The sequence below is a fragment of the Microcebus murinus genome, chromosome 13 (genome assembly GCF_040939455.1).
Source record: "Microcebus murinus isolate Inina chromosome 13, M.murinus_Inina_mat1.0, whole genome shotgun sequence".
In the NCBI taxonomy this organism is placed as follows: domain Eukaryota; kingdom Metazoa; phylum Chordata; class Mammalia; order Primates; family Cheirogaleidae; genus Microcebus; species Microcebus murinus.
In genome coordinates this window covers 5,332,863-5,341,393 of record NC_134116.1, presented here as the reverse complement: position 1 = coordinate 5,341,393, position 8,531 = coordinate 5,332,863, and the positions used below count along the sequence as shown (strand labels likewise).

The following is an 8,531-nucleotide window of genomic DNA, read 5'->3' as shown; positions in this document are numbered from 1 at the left end:
TTAAATAAAATATGTTAGGAATCCCTGACAATGAGGAGTAAAAAACACAAACTCAATTTAAAAAATAGAGGACCTTTAAAAAATTTACAGTAAAAGAAATGTACATGATTATTTCCCACTTCCCACATAAAAAGGCATCCAGTCACAATAGTTATAACAAAAATAAATTAAAAATATGTTTTGTGTGATTATTAATTTGGAAAATTAAATGCTTCCTAATACTCTTTTTATAATTAGTAGAAACACAACATTTCATAATGCTCATGGACAGTACAAATGGCCAATGACCTTTTTTTTTTTTTTGAGACAGAGTCTCGCTTTGTTGCCCAGGCTAGAGTGAGTGCCGTGGCGTCAGCCTAGCTCACAGCAACCTCAAACTCCTGGGCTCAAGCGATCCTCCTGCCTCAGCCTCCCGAGTAGCTGGGACTACAGGCATGCGCCACCATGCCCGGCTAATTTTTTTCTATATATATTAGTTGGCCAATTAATTTCTTTCTATTTATAGTAGAGACGGGATCTCACTCTCTACTGGCTGTTTTCAAACTGCTGACCTCGAGCAATCAGCCCGCCTCGGCCTCCCAGGGCGCTAGGATTACAGGCGTGAGCCACCGCGCCCGGCACCAGTGACCTTTTGAAGGACAGTTAAGAAATACGTATCAAGAACTGAAAGATGCATTTCTTACATATAAAATTCTACCTCCCGGAAGGCATCTGATAAGAACACTCGAATATCTGTGGAGAAATGCCCACACTAGCATGTGGTTGGAGGACATGTACATAATAGCAAACAAAGTACACATACATAAGGAATCATTTTGGTCTCAGAAGCTTTAAGATAATACCCACCTCTGAGCAGCACAGAAGTCAAGCACATCAGGGAACCCAGGCAAGGGAATTGAGCAGGGAACTAGGGGAAAAACACCCCCAGAGTCACAAAATTCTCTCATTACATTTAAGTTTTGCTGATGCTTCAATTGAAGTCTTCTGGAAAACTTCTGCAGTACGATCTTCCTCTGCATCCTTTTTTGCCTGGAGAACAAATTATGTTAAGTGCCTGTACCTGTCTCAACATCCTGTCCTCATCTGAGGCTTAGGAAGCAAAGACGCCGTCCTTGCTTGTGTTTTTCTATGAGAAAGTATTGAAGGTCTTGAAACTTAGCCAAGGCTTCTCCTTTCCTCATGTCAGATCCAGCCCCCAACTCCAGGTAGCCCCCATGGTTTCTCTATGTACAATCAGGATGTACTTTCATTTGGGCTCTATTGCTATTCTGCCTGCCATCTCCTGTTTCAAGGTATCCCCATACACCTGCCCACAGTGATCCTCCAGGAGCAGAATGAGCTCCTGAGTGAGGACTCCAGAGTTCACTGGAGAAATCTTTGTAGATTTCTGTTGAGTTTCTCCATCCACACTTAGAGATGGCTGTGGACACGGAGTAAAGCAGGAGAAACTGGAATTTCAATGTCCAAGGATTCCAATGTCTAAGGATAGTTTTCACCCTTCAAATATTACTGAATCCACAAAGGGGTTCTGACCTAGGTCTAGTTACCACACAGAAAGTCAATTACTGAGACAACAAGGATTACCAGAAAAGAAAGAGAATTTGTTATAGATTATATCATCCAGGAGATGGGAGAACTGCCTCAAATCCATCTCCCAAACCCTCTGGAGCTAGGGTTCCAGAAGGTGGCTACATCTATTGGGACAGGTTGTGCTGAAAGCAACCAATGCAGGAGGGCTTGTCAGGGTGTCAGTCTGCCCTCAGTTCTTGGTGTGCTCTTGGCCAAAGAATGACCAGACACACCAAAGTGTCAAGCCCAGATTACTGTCTTGGAAAGATCACTAGGAGGGCCAATACAATGGAGTAACCCCAGGCAGGAAACAGTTCTATATGAGCAGCTCTTTACTGTAGAACAAAATGGTTCTGTCTCCATGAGTGGAAAGAGACAGACAGACAGACTCAACCACTCTCTCTCACCCTGACATCTTGGATTGTCTCCTTTTATTGGCCCAGTCTGGGGAGGAAGAGTTCTTGGGAGGCATGCGATATTACCAGATGATCAACAGGTGTCCTCAAACTTCCAACTGCATATACAAGCTCCCTTTCTGAAAGCCCCCCTAGGGGCGGGGGTGAGCCACAATGCAGGTTCAAGCTAATGGCACATTAATTACCTTTAGGTTACTACTCCGGGTCACTTTCTAAATCCTATCATACCTGGGCTGGGGAATTCCCAGATTGACACAGCGTTCCCTCCTTCCCCAGATGTAGCACTTACTCAGGATAGGATTAAGGGTGGGGCAGCACAAAAATGGAGTGCCCACCCTTATCCTTCTTCCAAAGGTGGAGCAATTGCTTGAGATCGTCCCGAGATTGTCCTCAGTACTTTGTCCTGAGAAGAGCCAGAGATCAAGACTATCTACCTAATAGTCTTATTCAGAAATCATAGGTTGGTGGCCCAGGGTGGGTTGGTGTGAATGGAGCACTGGCTCCCGACCACCTCTCTCTGCCCAGGTTGCTGCTACCTCCTCTGCATTCAGGCTCAGCAGCATGAAGAAAAAATAAATAAAAATATTTTTTTAAAACGAACAATTTTTCAAAATATTAAAACAAAAGAAATGAACAGAAGTCACGGGTTGGTGATGGATGGTGAATGTAGGCATTGTTATCCTGCAAAGAGTCTGCCATTTCTGGAGATAATTATAAGTTAAAAGGATTGATTAGGGGCCGGGTGTGGTGGCTCACGCCTGTAATCCTAGCACTCTGGGAGGTCGAGGTGGGCGGATTGCTCCAGGTCAGGAGTTCAAAACCAGCCTGAGCAAGACCCCGTCTCTACTAAACAGAGAAAGAAATTAATTGGCCAACTAAAAATATATATACAAAAAATTAGCCGGCATGGTGGCGCATGCCTGTAGTCCCAGCTACCAGGGAGGCTGAGGCAGCAGGATTGCTTGAGCCCAGGAGATTGAGGTTGCTGTGAGCTAGGCTGACCCCACGGCACTCACGCTAGCCTGGGCAACAAAGTGAGACTCTGTCTCAAAATAAAAAAAAAAAAAAAAAGAATTGGTTAAACAGAAAGATAATAATGTTTTGGTCATTGAGCCCTACTGGCTTAGGAATGCAAAGCATAGAAAAGCTACACGAAAAACATACATGGGGCTGTCATTTTGTGTTTGTTCATGGAGCCAAGTATAATGTCTTATCATTGCTATTGTTCTCTCAGTCTTGCTATAGGCCCTTGCCAAGGAGTCTGGAGTTGGCAGGGCTTCCTTGGCTCTAGGTCTCCGTTTCTTTCTTATTTGATCCCAAGGGATATGGGATAGGGTCCCACCCCAGCACTACACTGGACACCTCCTGGTCCCAGCCACATGTCCTAAGACCTGACAATTCTTGCATTTCCTCTGTGGGTTAATGAGTAGGGAGGTCGGTGAGTCAGCAACAATCACAGGCAGCTCTGAAAGGGCAATTTTAGGGAAGGTTTTTTTGTGTGTATGTGCACGGATTTGGGTATTGATTTTCTAGAACAGGACACAAACAAGTGGCCTACTAGGTGTCTGAAAATTTATGATGTAATAGTCACATTAACAACCCATTTTAAACAGAGACATGAGGAGAAATAACCAAGGGGTACACAGATGATAATGATCCAGCTGAATTTGTCAGTTCAGATTGTGGGTGCTGAATAAATTCGACAGCACACAGTGTGGGGCTGTTCCAGGTGCCTGAGGGAGGGAAAGACTGAGGGGAAACTTCTCTCTCCAGCTAGACTTTTTGCTGCCCTAGCAATCAGTAACTGATTAGGTTAGCACCCACCCTAATCCATCAGCCCAATGTGCTTGCGTTTGATCTAATCATCTCCTCCACTTTCAAGATAGGAAGAAATATTTTATTTGCTGTTTATCTTTTTTTTTCCATGTTCCCCCATTCACAATACAGACCAGACACAGGGTCTGGGCTGGGGCGTACATGGGGTAGCTTTACTCTGCCTCCTCTTTATTTGCTGTTTATAATTTTCTGCCTTTTTTATTTTATCACATATATATGTATCTAATACAATAAACTATAATTTTATATTTTTCATTTCCAAGCATTTGAAAAATTATAACATATATGTATATAATTTTATTTCCATTTCCTTCATGTGCAATATATATGTGTGTGTGTGTGTGTGTGTGTGTGTGTGTGTGTGTGTGTGTGTGTGTGTGAATATATGGTCTGTTTAATTTTGCATCTTGAAATCTTGGCAAGATCTTGAATACTTGTGGGTGGAATTAGGCCAGAAATCAGATGGGATGAGTCCCTTGCACTCCTGTCCCTTTGCCCTGGCTTTGCTGTCTTGTGTTTTGACATCTGCAGAACTCTCTTCTTGTCCGTGTCTAGGTCCCCGTGCTTCCACAGTCAGCAACATTCCTTGGTGAGGCGATCATGAATGACGGGAGGGAGGGATCTCTTCAGCCAATAGGAGTGAGCCACGCCCAGCTAAGGGGCTTATAAAAGGCAGGTCGAGCGGATCAACCCACACTCTCAATCTGCGTGTGTAAGAGTGAGGACCTTTTACTTGGACTTCAACATGGGATTGGGCACTGAAGACCAAGAACCCCAAAGCCCCTCCAGCCAATGCCAAACTGGTCAACCGCCTTTCAAACAGATTTCCTTTCCAGAAAGAGACTCAGATGAGGAGAAGAAACCATTTGAAGAAGTAGGCAAGGCACTCGCTGCCCATTCCAGTGAGAACCACAAAACCCAGGGACAAGGTAAGGTGTTGGGCTGTTCATATGGAGGCCAGAAGGAGGAGTGCAGTCCGGGACACTGAGTGTGTGTTTGCTAGGGTTTCATTTTGAGGTTGGGGATTAGAAAAGGCTTATAGCCATCAGGGCGCTTTGAGAATGTGGCAGGGATCCCCTGGAACAGAATTTTTTCCTATTCACTGATAACACTGGCTGAACAGCCTCAGTTATGAGAATGACCCACATATATGTGTCAGAGATAGACTATGGGCCTCTCTGCCTAGGGAGAGATGAGTCACTTAAACTCCCTTTTACGCTAGAATCAGAGCCCAATCCAAATGAGGGCGAGAATTCCAATGAAACTAAGCCCAAAGCCAGAAATGGTACTGCTAAACCAGGTACAATTAGACTCTTCCCAGGTAAGGAGGGACAGGATATGGATTAACACAGTCTCCACTGGGAAGGAAACTGGGAGCTTTTTGGCAGCCAGGGCTTATAAGATCCTGGACTTAGGAGAACAGAGAAGACCCAAGTTTTGGTGGCAACCTCAGCTCCTGTGTGTCCAGGATGGACTAGGGCTTCTAAGGTGTTCGGCTGGAGGCACTCATTCAAACTTTCGTTTTATTCACAGAATCAGAGGCTAGTTCAGGCGCAAGAAACTCCAGGAAGAGGAAAATCAGTTGCAAGGACAGCTGCCAAGACAGAGCAGGTAGGATTTGCTTTATTTGCCCCCAAAGGCAGACAAGCATGTAACTTCTATAGGGTTTGGCCAGGAAGGGGTTTTCTCAGTGGCTGAGATGATTTTGGAGATCTTGGCATTCAGAAAGCTTTTGGGAATCAAGAGGTTTTCAGCTTTATTATTATTATTATTATTATTTTTGAGACACAGTCTCATTCTGCTGCCCAGGCTAGAGTGCTGTGGCGTCAGCCTAGCTCACAGCAACCTCAAACTCCTGGGCTCAAGCAATCCTCCTGCCTCAGCCTCCCGAGTAGCTGGGACTACAGGCATGCGCCACCATGCCCGGCTAATTTTTTCTATATAATTTTAGTTGGCCAATTAATTTCTTTTTATTTTTAGTAGAGACAGGGTCTTGCTCTTGCTCAGGCTAGTTCAAACTCCTGACCTTGAGCGATCCTCCCGCCTCGGCCTCCCAGAGTGCTAGGATTACAGGCGTGAGCCACCGCGCCTGGCCTCAGCTTTATTATAAAGGATGGGTGTGTCAGGAAAAAGGAGAGACAAGTGGGGTTCATTTGAAGGTGCAGGGGGAGGTTCCAGAATGAGTGTCCATGAAAACTGTTCTGGCAAGTCTCTCACTCACATGCTTCTTCGGTAGGGAACTGTCTAGAAGATGAGCACAGCTTGACTTTGGGAAAGAAACCAAAGACCTCTGCTGCCGTACATAGCAATGAAATGGAGGACACTCACAATGCCAAGCACAGGGAACACCCGAAGGCCCACACTGAGCATAACAAGTGGCCCAGATCTCGTTTCTCAAGAGACCACCCACCACCACTTCGGAAAAGTCTGGTGGATTCCCTGCGTGCTATGTCTGAGGCCGTTTATCAAGACCTAGCCCAGGTGTGGGCACAGCAGGTACATTCTCCACTGACCTGGGAGCAGCTCTCTGAGCTCACCCAGCTCCAGGGGCCTCTGTGCACCATGGTGCAGACCTTCTATGCCATGGCCACCCAGGCAGCCTATGTCTTCCCTGCTGAGGACTGGCTGACTCCAGCCACACTGCCTGGTCCTGGGGGTCCAGCCCTGGATGGAGAAGCTCACAGCTCCTCCTAGGAGGGAGACACGTCCGCCATTTACCTAGACAGGAGACAACTAAGCCTGTCAGTGGATCAGATGAGGCTCGAGCTAGGGGCTCCTTGATCCTATTCAGCAGAGGATGCAGATCTGGGAAAAGAACAAAGACCTTCCACTTCTAAGATTCTTCCAGATGACTGTCAGCAACAATTTTGGACACAGTGTTAATAAATGACAGGAACTGGGGTGGTACTAATAAAGGAACTTGAACAATATACTCAGAATGGTGAACTCTGGGTTTCCTTGAGGGCTGAGATTACTGAAAAATTTTATATTTCATGTTGGACATTGCATGTCTTTTAGATGTTTTATGAGAGTCATGTAATTATAATTAGAAAAATATTAGGGTATAATCATTCATATGTGTTTGTATAATGTAAAGTATGGCAAAATGAATGTATGTTGATATCTTCCCCCTTTGATTCAGAAAAGTATATAGATCTTCACTCTCCCAGCCGAAGTCAGTGGAAGATTGATATCCACTAACCTTTAATAGCTTTCTCTATGGAGAAATGTTTACATTTTTTCAGTTTAATGAAATCATGGTGAAATTATCATGCCATTGTTTATTATGTTTTGTTTTCTTTGTATAAAATCTAAGACAATGTATATTAAATGGTTATGGATCATATTTATTCTTCACTTGGCTTACATAATTTGCTTTTTAAAACTTTTGTGCACTTTATGGGTTTTAGTTGATCTTATTTTATTGTGGAATATTAAATCTAATGTAGGTATTGTCATTTCTTACATACTGTTATATTTTATTTAATATATTTTCTATTGCATTTCATAGTAGGATCATGTAATATTTCATAATATAAATGTATTTACCTTTTATACAAAAAATATTTGGGTGTTTACTTTGTTCCCTGCCTTATAATTTCCATATTGCATAGTAATGAGATAAAACATCAATGGTTTTTGAGTATTTTAAATTTTAGATAATTATGCATTTATCCCCATGCTGCATGGGGATAAATGGGGTACAGGGTGGGGTACAGAGTGGTTTTCTCTTCACCTCTGCTTCATCTTCACTGTGACCTCCCAAGAACCCACAGTTCTTGTAGTTGGGGGATAGCAGTTTATTCTTTCAGTAAGTGAGGCCAATTCAAAATAATATACTACATAGATTTCAGTTTCTTGAGAAAAAAAGAAAAAATACAAATTTTTTTTTAAAAGACAAAATAATATACTACAAATCAGCTTGGAACCAGGACATACCTTCAAAGTATGTACAAGTGTCTATATGTATAGAAAAAATAATTTACAAGTTTCAGTTGCAGTGGGAGATGAAATTTCAAAAATGTTATTAAAGTAAATTAAAATAGAGACCAGGCCTAAGACATCTCTGGGCAGACAAAACCAGTTAGGTCTCATGAGTGACTTTAACCTTGCTTGATTTGCAAACATAAGAAAAACTTAAGCTGTTTCTTTTCAAGGCCAATGTTAAGAAAAAACAGAACTTAAGCTCAACCAATCACAAGTAGTCAACAAACTCATAAAAACAGGAACTTTCCAGCAAAGTAAACAAAAATTCAATTTTGTAATAGCAACCAATTATTTTGCTTACATTTTCCCAGTAAATACTTGCCTCTGGGCTGGGTGCGGTGGCTCACACCTGTAATCCTAGCTCTCTGGGAGGCCGAGGCAAGAGGATTGCTCAAGATCAGGAGTTTGAAACCAGCCTGAGCAAGAGCGAGAACCCATCTCTACTATAAATAGAAAGAAATTAATTGGCCAACTAAAATTATATAGAAAAAATTAGCCGGGCATGGTGGCGCATGCCTGTAGTCCCAGCTACTCGGGAGGCTGAGGCAGAAGGATTGCTTGAGCCCAGGAGTTTGACGTTGCTGTGAGCTAAGCTGACACCACAGCACTCTAGCCCAGGCAACAGAGTGAGACTCTGTCTCAAAAAAAAAAAAAAAAAATACTTGCCTCTGACACTTTGTCATAGAAACACTAAACTTCTTTCAGTCTGGGGCTCTCCCGTTC

The 8,531-nt window shown here is 43.3% G+C and overlaps 1 protein-coding gene and 1 pseudogene across 1 annotated transcript; one reads left to right on the top strand and one right to left on the bottom strand.

Moving 5' to 3' along the window:
• Nucleotides 1-3,907: 3,907 nt before the first annotated feature.
• Nucleotides 3,908-4,058, bottom strand: LOC142875334 (uncharacterized; annotated as a pseudogene).
• A 508-nt stretch (nucleotides 4,059-4,566) lies between these two features.
• LOC105864204 (protein FRG2-like-2) lies at nucleotides 4,567-6,515 on the top strand. Its single transcript, XM_012751907.2, has 4 exons — nucleotides 4,567-4,750; nucleotides 5,044-5,121; nucleotides 5,355-5,432; nucleotides 6,058-6,515. The coding sequence occupies exons 1-4, from the start codon at nucleotides 4,567-4,569 to the stop codon at nucleotides 6,513-6,515; spliced, it is 798 nt and encodes a 265-aa protein (XP_012607361.2).
• Nucleotides 6,516-8,531: the final 2,016 nt, after the last annotated feature.

What these genes read in the sequence shown, in the direction of transcription:
- LOC105864204 (XM_012751907.2), top strand. Translation starts at nt 4,567, where the DNA reads ATGGGATTGGGCACTGAAGACCAAGAACCCCAAAGCCCCTCCAGCCAA. An exon ending in CCACAAAACCCAGGGACAAG is followed by an intron (nt 4,751 to 5,043) that starts GTAAGGTGTTGG and finishes CTTTTACGCTAG; the next exon opens with AATCAGAGCCCAATCCAAAT. An exon ending in AAATGGTACTGCTAAACCAG is followed by an intron (nt 5,122 to 5,354) that starts GTACAATTAGAC and finishes TTTTATTCACAG; the next exon opens with AATCAGAGGCTAGTTCAGGC.